Raw genomic sequence first — 14135 nt, forward strand, 5'->3', positions numbered from 1 at the left:
TACATGTCAGAAACTGTACACTAAAGGGAAGCTGCGTTTATTGGTGAATTTACTAAAGAGCACGTTCAATAGGGATGTTTCATACAGGTTATTTGACTCTAGATGAGAAATGAACAGGCGTAGAAAATATTAAAGACAGTGTCTTGATACAGTAAAGAGTTGTAGTCGGGAGCTCTTATACCAGCTACGGTTGTTGCCTGTGAGAAGGTGCGTACTTCAGACCTGTCAGCTCTGTATCCAGAGTCTTGCTGCCAAGCCACAGGGTGCAGAGAAAGCAGGAAGGCAGCAGCCAGCCTTCAGGTTATTAATATCTCCAGTCATCCCTTCTCCCTACAGGAAAGCTCATCAGGGGAATGTGCCCACAGGCCAGGCACAGTGCCTCTTTCTAGTCCTGGTCTTTTCAAATACATTCAGGCCAAGGAAAAGGCCATGTTGTAAGCTGCTGGCCTTGACACGACTTTCCTAGTCCATAGTGGCTAAAGGCCCTTGCCAGCATCTGAAGTACTTCTGGCCACAGAGAAGTAAATGTGGCCAAAGGCTGCAATGCAAAGCAGAAGGCACAGAGGCTACCTCCCAGGCTCAATCTCTCCAGCATGCCCTGAAGAATTGCATCAAAGTTAAAGTGGCCAAAACAGCTCTGCAGGTAGATGGGTACACCTCTAGCATTAACCTCTTTCAACTTTCCTATGAGGACTACAAACATATTATTTAGGAAATACACAAATGGCAAGAAATTGAATGATGCAGATAATTTAATACTGGAGATGAGTCTTTTACCAATATAATCTCATTTAGTCCTCATTAATGCTTTATAAGGCAGATGCTGTTATTATCTTCATTTTATAGAAGAGACATAGTATACATATGTCAGAGAGTGACAAGCTGTCCACAGTCAGAGGTGACAAGCTGCAGAGGTGTGTATGGCCAATTTCAAGAAAACAGGATTCACTATGGTGCTTCCACTTCAGTTAAATTCTAGGGGAAACAGACCAATTAGTTGCACAGGAACGGACACAGGAAGAGGACAGTCAAATTTTTCAGGCTCAGCTTTGCATATCTATCCAGAATTAAAATTGTCATACTTACCAGCCGTGAAACCACAGGGAAGTTCTATCTTTGTGCTTCACTTCACTTGGCTGGGAAGTCGGGCTAAAGGCCTGCACATTGCGCAACCTCCGGCTCCACTAGCTAGCAGGCCTCTTTGACACTGCAAGCACTTACTGCGTTGCTTAGCTGTTGGTGCTGTGACCAAATTCCTGACAAGATGCAACTAAGGGGGAAAGGACCTAATGGCTCACGGTTTGAGGAGATAATTCATCATGGTGCAGGAGTCTAAGGTGACACGTGTCAGCATCAACAAACAGGCAGCAGACTGGACTATAAAACCGCAAGGCTACCATTGGTGAATCACTTTCTCCAGCAAGGCTCCACATCCTACAGGTTCTACCACCATGTGAGAAGCCTAACAGGAGCTTCTCAGAAGGATTTCCCCTTCAAAACACAATATCCGGTCTATCCCATTTCCCAGAGTTCTGGTCATCTCATAATGCAAAACTTCAGGTGCTCCAACTTCAGAAGTCTCCGTAACCTTAAGAGTCTCAGCAATGAGAGGGGAGTAGGGTTCAGTGGAAAGTTCTTGACTAGGACACATGAGGCCCCAGTTCAGTTCCCAGGAAATACAGAAATGGCAAATGCATGATAAATGGCTAAACAAACAGGAACACTCTGAAAAGAGAGAAAGGGCTGCAGAGAAGGCTCAGCAGTTATGAGCATGTGCTGCTTTTCCAGAAGGCCCGAGTTTGTTACCAGCACTCACATCCGATGACTCGCTATCACTTGTGACACTCTCTTCTCACCTGGGAGCCTGCAAACATGTGGTATTCACTCGCAAAGATATACACATTGATAAAAATAAACCTAAAAAAGTCCCAACACAGTTTCAAACCAAAGTCTCTAGAAGCAATTATCTTAACTGAGTCCACGGTATCAGAAAACAAGCTACATACTTTCAACACGCAATGGCATAAACGTTTGCATCCTAACAGGGAGGAACAAGAGCACAGCAGGGAAAGAGCAAACCAAAGCAAGACCAAAAGCTAACAGGGAAAACACCAAATCCTTCAGCTCCATATCTGGCATTTGGTACTCGTGATGAAATCATCTGGACTCCAGAGGCCTAAGTAGCCCTGCCAGCTTTACCACTTGAGTCTTTCCTCAGTGGACATCCCATGCTCCTGGAATTTCCGGGAGTCTCCATTGCAACTTAGAGTTCATTTTCACAGCTTCATGCAATGGCCTCCAAGGCCTCATTACAGAGAAGCCAATTTTTCTACACACTGCCTGGCATTAGCAGCTCTCCAGTCTTGGCAAAAACCTATATAACAGTCCTCCTCCCCAAATCCCTTACTTCTAAATCTTTCAAGCTTGCAAAGTCAGTAATGTGGAGGACACTGCCAAGTTCTGCTGTCATCCTGGGATGATATCTGGAGCGGCTTTGTGCCCCTTGACCGCTGAGTTTGCAAACACTTCCCCAGACAGTGGCTTCCAGGCAGGGAGGCCCCAGGGTAGCACTCTCGCTCAGGCACTCTCCTTTCACATGAGCTTGCATTTCCACTAGATGGAGCCTTGACTGGGAGGGGTTGACTTCAGGGTACCTCCCTGTTGTGTCAGTGCAGAATGGCAAGTTTCTCTTTGACGGTGTTCATCTCCTTAATGACTACAAGTGCTTTTCCAGCAGCTGCCTTGTCTGCGACCTTAAATCTTGTCATGCCCTTCGCCTCAGTAAACCAGACTGAAAAATGTCCTTTGGCTCCATCTGTTGCTCTTTTAAATTGTAAGCCTAGATTAAGGGTAGTGAGTAGTAACCATGCCACATCCTAAATGCCATTTTGCCTTAAAATTTCCTCCATCAAACAAATTAGTTCATCACCATTGAATTCGGCTTCACTAAGTTCCCAGGATATGAACAAAAGAAAGACAGAGTCTTTACTAGAAGATAACACCGATGGCCTCTGATCTGGGCCCTGAGGCAGTGTTTGTTTCCCTTCTGAAACGTTATGAGTTAGGCCTCTACTGACCACATCTCTCTCGCTCAGCATTCTATTCTTCCTAACAGAATGGCTCAGTAAGCTCTACTTACAGTATACTGGGGCTTCCCAGCCTGAAGCTCCAGACTCTTCCCTCCTGAAAACCAGTTCTAATAGTTTCTATGATCTAATTTATTACAGCAGCCATCTCACTTCTCAGGGTCAACTTCCTATCGAAGTTACTTTTTTTTCTCATCGTTGTTACAGAATACCTGATAAGAAGAACTTACAAGAACAGTTATTTTGGCTCAAGGTATGAGGGTTCAGTCTGGTGTGGTGGCAAGAAGTGAGATAGTTGGTCACAGTGAATCAACAATCCAGAAGCAGATCACAGACAGGAAGCAGGGCAGGGCTCAAGGACTCTCTTTTCCCAGTGACCCACTTCCTCCAGCCAGGTTCTCTATCTTAAGGTGACCCAGCCTTCTGTAACTTACTACCATTTGGGGATCAAATATTCAAACCCATGAGCCTACAGGAGGCATTTCATATTCAAACTGTGACATTTACTGACTCATCTCTGGGAAACTAATCTACATTGTTGACAGTATTATTAATTACCTTTCAATACACGCTATCATTTGCTTAAATTATTGTTCATCTCCCTTTACTAGCATTTAAGATACCCCCAAATCTACTATTTTGGTTTTGATTTTCCTTCACGAAAAAAAAAAAAACAAACCAAAATCAAACAACAACAACAAAAAAACCCTAAGTACTTAGAGCTGTCCCTGGCAGAAAAGCAAGTGCTATGTTATCACATAAATAAATTGAAAATGCAGCTGTAGTTTCACAAATGTACCCAAAGATGAAATCAGCTAAGTAAGGATTCTTATTATTACAGTTGCTTTCTGAGTCCCAAAGCCAAAAGATTTCACAGCCGTGATACAAGTGTTCATTCAGAAGTCTGGGGCATGACCTTCATTGCTAATTTTAGTATTCTCCTTGTTTCTAAGCTTCCTCGTTGCCAGTTTGATCTCACCCTACTTACGATGGTCACGCCAAGAGTTTTTCTACAAACTTGAGTACCCACTCACCATGAGCAAACTTCTCTGGTCTCCAGGAAACGGCACCAGGGCTGTGTGTGGACTGATAGCAGAGCTGCGAGGGCAGCCCTTCACAGTTACCCGGGTGGCTGTGGGGGGTTTAAGGCACTGCAAGTGAATGGGTGTGAGAAGGCTTTGGCTTAGAATACTTGGGATGTTCACTGAGATGGGAACTCACTCCAGGACCGAACTGACAGGAAGATGAAAGGGTAAGAGCAGAAAGCAAACCACAACAGGCACAGCATCTTTAAGGAGGGAAAAAAACGGCTTAAGACAAAGACTAGGGAAAGCGCATTTTTTCTGTCTTTGAAGCCACAGGCCCTTGTTCCGTACTAGAAATGGGAAGAGGCAAAAAAGAAGATGCAGATGGAACTGCATGGTAAAACGGGTGTGTTCTGAAGGTGAAGCTATCAGCTCAACAATCAGAATCGCCATGAATATAAAAATGCAGCGAAGTATACATTTATAAGAAAAACTGCCACTCACAACTTAATGTAGTGATTTGAATGACACACAATAGTTATAGTGAAACTACAGGATTTGAAAATTCTGTCAGTGCTTTTGACTAGTGATTAAATGGTAACAAGTCAAAAAGAGTCATATCTCTAACCCTCTCAAGGTTATATACAAGACTAAATAAGGACCTTGGATGAAAGTAAAATAACATACACATCTTGGGGTCTTTTTTATGAATCTTTAATGTGGACATTAAGTCAGTAAAGCAACTGTTTATTAGAAATCTCACTGTCTCCAAAAGCATATAGAGAAATCACAATAAATAATAAAAATGTAGCGCTTTCACGAGTACTTTTGTGCTTTTACTCTTGCTTCTTCACCCAGTGCGTATTCATACAGTACCAGCTAATCCAGATGTCATTCTTTGTGAGATCAGTCCCCATCTCTTTCTGAATGGCTGGTTGCCCTTTTAAGGTAAGGGGCCTCTTCTCATCTGAAGTGCACAGCACTTCCAGGGAACCGCTTCAAGCTTTGGATCCAAGGGTCTGTTCATTTTAACATCTACTTTTCAAAAACTTTGCTGGATCAAACTATTTCCCAAGTATAATCATTGTTATCTCTTCCGAATAATTTAAACTTAAGTTTTCAATACTTTCACCCATTAAAAGAAAAATATTAGCCCTTTGGGAGTAAGACATCATCACTTAGAGGCTTAGTTTCAGAAAACTCGTAAACCTTGACCCTCCTAAAAGGTGTCTGCACAATACTGGGACAACATCTGCCAACTCAAGAAAGAGACTTATGATTTACCAATTGTTAGTCCAGATCATCTGATTGCAAGTTAATTCAAAAGAAATAATGTGTTCACATCACGTTAACAATTAAATATTAATATTGTCTTTTAGTCAGCTAGTAGTCTAACTAGGTAGGCAAACAGGTAAAATTATGATTCAATTTACATGCACTTCTGTTTATCCTGATATAACTGATGAAATGCATGGCCATGCCATGAGTTTTCTGCAGGTCAGGGGCTACCATTCACACATATTTACATAATGTGCCTTTTTTGTATTTCTACTATTTACATTTATCCTCCACATCTAGCTTAAAGGAGGAAGAGGAGTACAGTGAACTAGGAAAATCTCTCTTGAAACTACATCACTAGAGTTTAAGGCACGATGAGAGACTTTATACTTGGAGCACTTTTAGTTATGACTATGCAGGCATGAGATGAATCAGCAGGTTTGCTACCCGATCAAACCACTTTTAAGACCACCAACACTTGAGAGCCTACCTCTTTTATCTCACTTTTATCAGAACAGATGGGAAAAGTTATTAAAGGAGATATTTTGAAACTTTGAGAATTTCAAAGCCTGACAGTTACTCATCAGAATTCTGCTTTCAATGGCATTTTGCAAACCATTTTTATGATTTCGTGACAATTTTCATGTCCATTCTGGACAGTCCATCAAATCCCACTCTAAGCGGGCACTTAAGGCTTATCACGCGCCCACTGTGTGCAAGGAGAAAGCATTCTACAAAGCAAAGGGGCAAAAAGCCCTGTGTCATTTTATTCGTGCATAAATGCGCAGCAGTCGTGATTTACTCTCTCAACTTTGCAGAAACGTGAGCTGCATCCACATGGCCGAATCCATTGCCTTCATTTGGTCTTCCCGTGGCAATTCACAGGTAGCCTCACCCAGGCAACCCGCGGCCCACTGCACCTTCCAAACCCACAGGGCCACACCTTTTGCAGGTGGCTGGGTCGCCTGAGCCAAAAGCACCCGACCCATCTCCCTCCAAGGAGGCAGGGATGAGTGTGCAAACGTGGTGCAAGGACTTCCTCGAGGCGCAGGACTTAAAAGGTCCCAAGGTCCCGGGAGACCCAACCGGCCGCGCAGGGCGCCCCTCCCCCGCGTCTCCGCGCCTTCGCCGCGCAGGCCCCGCGGGTCCGGGCGCACCTCCGGCCTAGCCGCAGCGCCGCGCCGCGCTGCGCCACGCCCGCCCGCCGCCCGCCGCTCGCGGGCTCCGTTCCGCCGGCGGGGCCTCGGGGCGCTCCGGCCGGGGATGGGCGCGGTCCGGAGGCGTCCGAACCGCAGCGGCAGCGCCAGGCCGGGCCCCGCGCCCGCGCTGCTCATAGCACGCAGCGCCCCGCGCCCGCCGCCGTGGCCCCCTCCCGCCGCGCCACACCTAGCAACCGGCGCTGACAGGACGCAGGCGGGGGAGGAAGCGGAATGGCTGCCGCGGCGGCGCCTCCCCGGCTCCCGCCAGCCTGACAGCTCGGGCCGGGCGGAAGCGGCGTGCGGCACCCGCCCCCCCACGGCCCACGCCCGCCCTCGCCCTCGCCCAGCGGCCGGCCACCGCCGCGCCCCGCGGCCCTCCACGCCCTGCACCTTTTCGGGCGCCCGGCCCGCGCCATCCCGAGGCTCGCCCGGCCGCCCGACCCCCCTCCCGCCCACCCGGGCCTCACCGATGTGGTTGTCCTCGATGTGCTCGATGAGGTCGGCCAGCGTGGGGAAGTGGAGTCCGCAGCCCCCGAAGCGGCAGGTGTTGGAGAAGAAGGAGGCGGCGGCGATGCCTGTCATGGTGCTACATCGAGAGCCCCCCGGAGTCGGCTCTGCGAGCGCCGAGCGCGGAGGCGGAGGGAGGGGCCGGGGAGGGGGCAGGCGCGGGGAGGGCAGCGCGAGCCCGGGACGGAGGAGAGGGGGCGCGAGGTGGAGCGCAGCGCCGAGCCTCCGGGAGGCAGCGGGAGGCGGCAGGAGCTCGGGGAGGGGGCGGGGAGGACTCCGCGCCTGGGAGGAGGGACCAGGCGCGCGCCTGCAGCTCTGCGGGCCCCAACCTCGGCGACCCAGGCCTCACCTGGCAGCGCCCGCCTCCAACTTTACGTCCCTGGGCCTGCCCTTCGCGGTGCGAGGTGCCTGCGGTCCGCCGGGAGCCTCCTTGGTTATGTGCATTACCTTCTTAATAGATCTACATCTATTAATTACACATGGCTCCCTCGGATGAGCACTCAGGGAGTTGCCGGGCCCTCTGGGGGGGACGTTTGTTTGCACTTGGCCACCTGTCTAGGTGTGACAGTGACATTCTCTAGGGACCCAGGGAAGGTAATTGTGTGCACCTTATTCTTTAAACTTTCCCATTTAAAAAAAAAAATTAAAAAGCCCGTATTCTCTGGAGGTTTGTACTAACTAATTGATTTTAATGAAGCTTTCCCCCTAGGCCAGAAGAAAATCTTAGCTTTATTTAAATTTCAAAATAGAGTGCTTGGTTGTCAAGTGCATTTGACTGTGTTTTACATATGTATCACGGTTGTTCTCCCTGATTCTTCTGAGAAAACAAAAAAAACTTAAATAATTTCCTTAGCCCAAATTACAACACCTACTGCACCCGCCGCTGTGTCCCAGCGCTGGCCCTGCTGCTCCGTGGCAGAAAGGGCAGCATAATCGTTTGGAAACAGTCAAAGCATACTCAATTTTTATTTAAAAGTGGGGATTCTGCCATCTTGTGAGCATTGAAACCGTAGTGATGACCCGTTAACTTCTTAAGAATCAGTTATCTTCTGGTCCCCACCCCCAGTTGCAATTATTTTTGACCTACAAGGTGTATATTCTTTCCAGATGCCCAAGGAACATTATACATGAGTCAAGAGAGCAGTTTTTAAAAATTAATTCATGCATTCTGAATTTAGCATTTTTTCCTTAGGACAATTCCATTTACCCTCTGGCACATTCTACCAAAAAAAAAATCCTCTCTTTTTTAAACTATATATACCACTTGTGTTATTTCTAATAATAGGATTGGTAAGGCACTTCGTGCAAGATTAAACACAGGCATATGTGGTATTTCTGTCACTGAGAAAAATTTCACAATCTCCCAGTCACAAAGATTGAGACTGAGTTCTCTCTCCCATTGGCATTTTATTCTAGTCTATCACTTCTTCCAGCCTAGAAGGTGACCAAATTGGCCAAGGAGAGAGCTGAATTGGTAGGGCTGGGGCAGCATGTCATTAAAGTTCAGTTTGGTGTCAGAAATAGTCTCTTGGGACCAAGTGAGGATGGGGGAAAGGCACCCAAGGGCCTGATAATGAGCCAGGGACCCGCTCTGCTGGAAACTGGGGCCAAATGAGGGTCTAAAGAGCAGGGGTTAGAGTTCTACATCTTGAATGAGAATGTTGACAACCGTGCAGTGTCCTCAGCTGCCCAGTCAGGGAGGAAGAAGGCCTTTAGCGGAGGGGTAGGCAGAATATCTGGCAGATAGACATTGCACCCAGTGACATGGAAATGCAACGCAAAATCTTCAGCCAAGAACGAAGCCGAAACAGCCTCCGGAGAGATGGTAGGGCACCTCCCCCCTCCACAACAGACTCTTCAGCAGCTGGAGAGTACCCTGAGCTTTGAAGTGGCAACTTTGTTCTCAGGTAGAAGTTACTTTCTATATGAAACAATGAACTTCAGAAAGAGTCTAGAAGGCCCAGCCATAGCTCAAGCAAGAGAGCCTAGCCACAGAAAGGCCAGAAGTGTATATGTGAAAGAAGGAAGGGGACTGTATGTTATTAATACACACTTCTTCGCTCCCCCTATTCCCTACACCCCTCCTATCACAAGGTGTGACTTCTAAAGCAGACGCTTCATGAGCCCAGTCGAGCCATGTTGATTTCTTTTTCATGTGAAAAACCAAAGTAACTATGAGTTAATTTTATATATATATTTTTTTAATCTTTATTTTTTGTTTTATCAAGACCAGGTTTCTCTGTAACAGTCCTGGCCGTCCTGGAACTCACTTTGTAGACCAGGCTGAGCTGGAACTCACTGAGATCCACATGCCTCTGCCATCCCAGTGCTGGAATGAAAGGCCTGTGCTGCCACCGCCTGCCTGAGAAAATTTCTGGAGTTAAAATTCTTTTCTATGCGTTTCGTCGCGTATCAGTATATTTGCTTACTGCATCTCTGTGTAACTGAATCTTGCTTATGTGACAGTCTGTTCTTTTCTTTAATTGACACACATGTTTTTGACTTTTAAAGATGAGGAGGCATATGATCACGATCTTTTAAATCCTCAAGTCTACTGGGTTTGTATATGTGGTAAGCCGAGGCAAGGGCATTCTGAAGTCTTCTCATGTGCACCCAGCCAATATACCCACCAAAGCATTAATAGACAATCCAAAGACACACACACAGAGAGTAACCACAGGCAAATAAATAAATACTTTACGGCGGAATGTTTCCTTCTGTTATACTAAACATTTTAAAATGTTTGTTGTGAGTGTGTTCTTTCAGATAAAGTCTACATCTAGACTATAAAAATAGGTAAACCAAACACCTCAACCTGTTGCTTCCAAGAGCCTGGCACACCTCTGTTCTTGAGAAAACATTTATCTGTCTCACTTGGGGGAGTAAAAATGTCTCAAAGGGCAGGGTGGCAAGAGAACCGAAGAGTCAGATAAGAGGGTGGCCATGAACAAGTGTTCCCTGCCTTCAAGATCCTTTCCTTGGAAACTGCTCACTTCCCCTGGAGCTGTACCTCCCAGTGTGTCACTCGGCCACATGTATATGGAGTAATGCCATAGACTAGGACATGGCATTACAGGTGACTTGTTACTCAGTACCAGTTTCCTAAGGCTTAGCATGCCAAGGTCCTCAGGATGGGCAGCCGTCAAGGAAGTGGGGACCCATGGTTTCGTGGAGCCACCTGCAGCCACCAGATCTGTGAGCAGTTGTCTGATGTCCACACAGAGGGATTTCAGGGTGCGCTCACAGTCAAAATGTGTATTTCCTGTGCCCCACTTGGACCTCTGCTGGTGCTGTAAGAAGCATAGCTATATGAATGCCAGGCTTCTAATTTAATTTTTTACATTTCCTTCAAAACTAGCATTCTCGGATTTTGTGTGTCCCTTCTCAGTGTCCTCACAAAGTGCTCCAGTCTCCTGAGTGGCTTGGGGCACAGCTTTTCCCTCCACTACTTTGAAGAATAAATGAGTCGGGAGCTCAGATCTTCAGCTCGGGTAAATCTGTGGCTACCTGTACTAAGGTCTGATACTTCCTTCTCTCCAGCACTTAAAAACCAAGGCTGCACTTCCACCGATAGCCTTTCTTTCACAGGTGACATACTTTCTTTAGGCCTTGCCTTCTTCCAGAGAGGACCATTACCATTCTACACCCTTGTTGACCACTCATGCAGCTGAGTTTGTCGAATTGATCTTTTTCCAGCTCGAAAACTAATCTGATCTTGCCTAACATGGCCAGGCAATGAGTTTTAGCCCCACCACTGTTACCAGTAACAAGCAACGTCCACCACTCTTGGTGATTGGGTCTCAGTTGGTTCCCTGGTTCTGTTTTACACAGGACTATGGGCTGGCTCTACAGAGACTCTCTCCTGGGTCTCTACAGCGAGTCTTCTTCATGAGCTTCACCTGGCTGCTTCTGCCTGCTTTCTGTATATACATATGGTAATGACAGCCATTGCCAGGTCCCCCCAGACTTCTCCAGAACGGAATTAACAGATCCCCAGCCAGTTGCTGCAGTTCTGATTGAATTGTCTGGGTTCACTCCAACACCAGTTTGAAGGGAGTAACCACTGCTTCTCAGGCCACTGCAGCCAGAGGTTTAAAATCAGGTTCACAAGAGCTGTCAAGCAACTGCTATTTCATTGATTCCAGTATCTTGTCTTGGTCCAGTCTCTAGGCAAGGTTCCTAATGCGTGGCGCCAAGCAATTTCACGAAGGGCAGACAAGGATTTGTGGATCCTGGAAGTCTTCATGAGTGAGAGATAAAGACTGCAATTTGAGTAGGGTGGATCCAGCCTCTTCTCATGAGGGAGTGCCAGGGGCTTTACAAGGTCCTCTTAACTCAGTCCTATGAGTCTTCTGTAGGTAATGTGACTGAATTCATGGACTCTCCTGGCTGCTGTGGCACCTGCTTACCCCCCTTCCAGCTTTGCCTCCTTCCAGTGTTGCATTCTGTTGCTGTTGATGGCAATGGAGCCCACAGTGAGGCCTGGATGCTTTTCAAAGACCACACAGTATTTTTTGCCCAAGGATGTGGTCCATGCTATTGATGGTCACCCAGAAATGTATGTCTGGTGCATTCTATCCCCTCGATGGCTTCCCGCACTGTTTTTGTCCTGAGTTTCTGAGGTCTCCCCAACCTGCTGTTGCCATATGCTCCTTCCAGGTCTTGGACATGTCTTAGTAGAAGAGTGGACTAGAGGACCAAGTTGGGCACACTGTGCTGTGGTCCCATCTCCCGGGCTTGCCTCTCTTAGCCACGCCTTCATTCTCAGAATGAGCTTCTTCAGTGACTGTGATGACCCACCTCCGCAGCTGCCTCCCAGCCTACTGCCTGAGGCTCCCCAAGGGTACTGACAGCTTAAGCTGGGCCAGATTATCAATTTTCAAACTCCTCTCACTTGTCCAGGCAGGCCGCCCTGCCTTTGCAGCGCAGCTTGGCTAGAATGTTTTCCCTGCTTCCACTTTATTCAACCAAACTAAATCGGCCTGTCACGTCCTCCAAGAAACCTCCAGTCCGTCCTCTTCCTTCCCTGGCTGAGGTGGGGGCTGATCATCTGTGTCTCAGAAAAGTCCCCTTGCCTTCTCACTGTCAGTGTGATGATCTTACTTCTCTAGGCCAAAATCTTAAGTATTTTTTTAATTTAAGAGCAATAATTTATTTTTAAAAAATACATTTTAGTTAGTGTACAAAATGAAGTGCATCAATGTGATATGTCATAGCTAGTCACATATCAGAAAACATTGAATGTTTGTCTTTTCCCCCTGACTGCTCTCTCCCTACCCTCTTTCCCTCTGGGGCTTTTCTTCTTTTCCCATTCTTCTACCTTCTCTCTGTGTATGCATGCATATCTATGTATGATAATTTACATGTGTATATTCAGATTCTGCATATCTGCATTTGAGAAAGAACATAAAATATTTGTCCTTCTGGGTCTGGCTTCTTTCAGTTAGCGTGATTATCTCCAGTTCAGGCCATCTCCCTGTTAATGACATGCTTCCATTCTCCTTTATGGCTGAATAAAACTCCTATGTGTATATGTATCTCATTTTCATTATTTTTTCATCTGAAGATAGACATCTAGGCTGGTTCTATGCCTTGGCTATTGTAAATGGCACTACAGTAAACATGGAAGGGTTTTGTGTCTATGGTAATTTTAAAATTTACAAAATATGTCATCTTTTATTTGCTTTGCATGCATGTTTATGTGTGTAAACAGGCATGTGACACGGTGTACATGTGGAAATCAGAGGAAGATTTTTCAGGTTGGTAACTTTCCTCTTGCCCAGAAAATTGAACTCAGGTGGTAGGCACCTTTATCCGTTGTTGAGCCAGCTTGGCCAGACTCCTCCCCACACTGTGAAAAATTGAACCAGCATCTTATAAAAATTTATATTTTTATTTACAAATGACATACAGATGTTAGTTTTCAAATATGGTGTATATGCTAAAAATAAACCTGGCTTTCTAAAGAGTTCACTTTTGTTTAACCCAAAACATAGAGGCCTTTTTATCTTCACCCATGTAGCCTGCTAATCTCCTGGAGGAAAACCTTCCTCCTTGGAGGCCATTATCCTTGACTGTGTGTCAAAGTTAGCCCCGGCTGCCAACTTGACACAAACCTGGAGGTACCTGGGAGGAGAGACCCTCAGCTGAAGAACTGCCAAGATCACATTGGCCTGTGGCCGTGGCTGTGAGGCAGTTTTAATTGTTAACTGATGTAGAAGGGCACAGCCCACTGTGGGTGGTGCCATCCCTTGACAGGTGAGTCTGAACTATTTAAGAGAGGTGACTGAGCAAGCTACCAAGTTCTCCTCCTTCGTCCCTGCCTCTGTTCCTGCTGATGGACTGGAAAACGTAATCTGGAGTGAACACCTTCCTCCCCAAGTTCCTTTCGCGCATAGTGTTCATCAAAGCAGCAGACAGCACTAGAATACCATGTCTCCTTGAGAAAGGCGGGATCTGTCATGGCGCCCGTGCATGGTGGAGAGGGTGCAGCTCAGAGCTGTGACAAGACAGTGTGCTGAGACCTTAGTTTTCAGGGCTCAAGCTTTCCAACAACTTGTTGATGTTCTCTTAGACATCACCGGGGAAAGATGATCGTTAGTCACCTTTTAGCTTCAATAGATTGTTCCTTTGATCACCAACCAACCTTTGGCAAGACCTTTGTAAGGCCCAGTATCATACCCCTGTGCTGTGCCCATAACAGTCACGAGAAATATTCCTCCCATTTGTTCTGGTAGCTCCTGTGTCCCAGTCTCTGCTGATGCAGACAAAACCATTCAGCGGACAATGATAAGCAGGGAGGCATTCAGCCGCGAAGTGAGCTCCGACACTAGCTGCCCTGTTATGCACTGACTAGGATACCGTACTCTTTTGCCAATAGCCAAGCTCATTGCGGTGTTATTTTAAATAACTGTCTCTGCCATGCACTGAGTGTCTGCTATTGTGCTAGGCCCTGGTCCCCATGGTATTGAGTGCCTTCATAGAGAGTAGCTTCTGAATTCTGTGAGGTCAACAAATGAAATATGTTTAAGCTAACGATG

At 46.6% G+C, this 14135-nt stretch overlaps 1 protein-coding gene across 1 annotated transcript in view; it reads right to left on the minus strand.

Annotated features, from left to right (window-relative positions):
• Positions 1–7504, minus strand: part of Jazf1 (JAZF zinc finger 1) — a 305134-nt gene extending 297630 nt beyond the window's left edge. Inside the window, exon 1 of the mRNA XM_075955216.1 lies at positions 7056–7504. Coding sequence (XP_075811331.1) covers positions 7056–7170 — 115 coding nt within the window. The 5' untranslated portion in view covers positions 7171–7504. The remainder of the gene's footprint in view (positions 1–7055) is intronic.
• Positions 7505–14135: the final 6631 nt, after the last annotated feature.

Source organism: Microtus pennsylvanicus, chromosome 21 (assembly GCF_037038515.1).
Source record: "Microtus pennsylvanicus isolate mMicPen1 chromosome 21, mMicPen1.hap1, whole genome shotgun sequence".
Lineage (NCBI taxonomy): Eukaryota > Metazoa > Chordata > Mammalia > Rodentia > Cricetidae > Microtus > Microtus pennsylvanicus.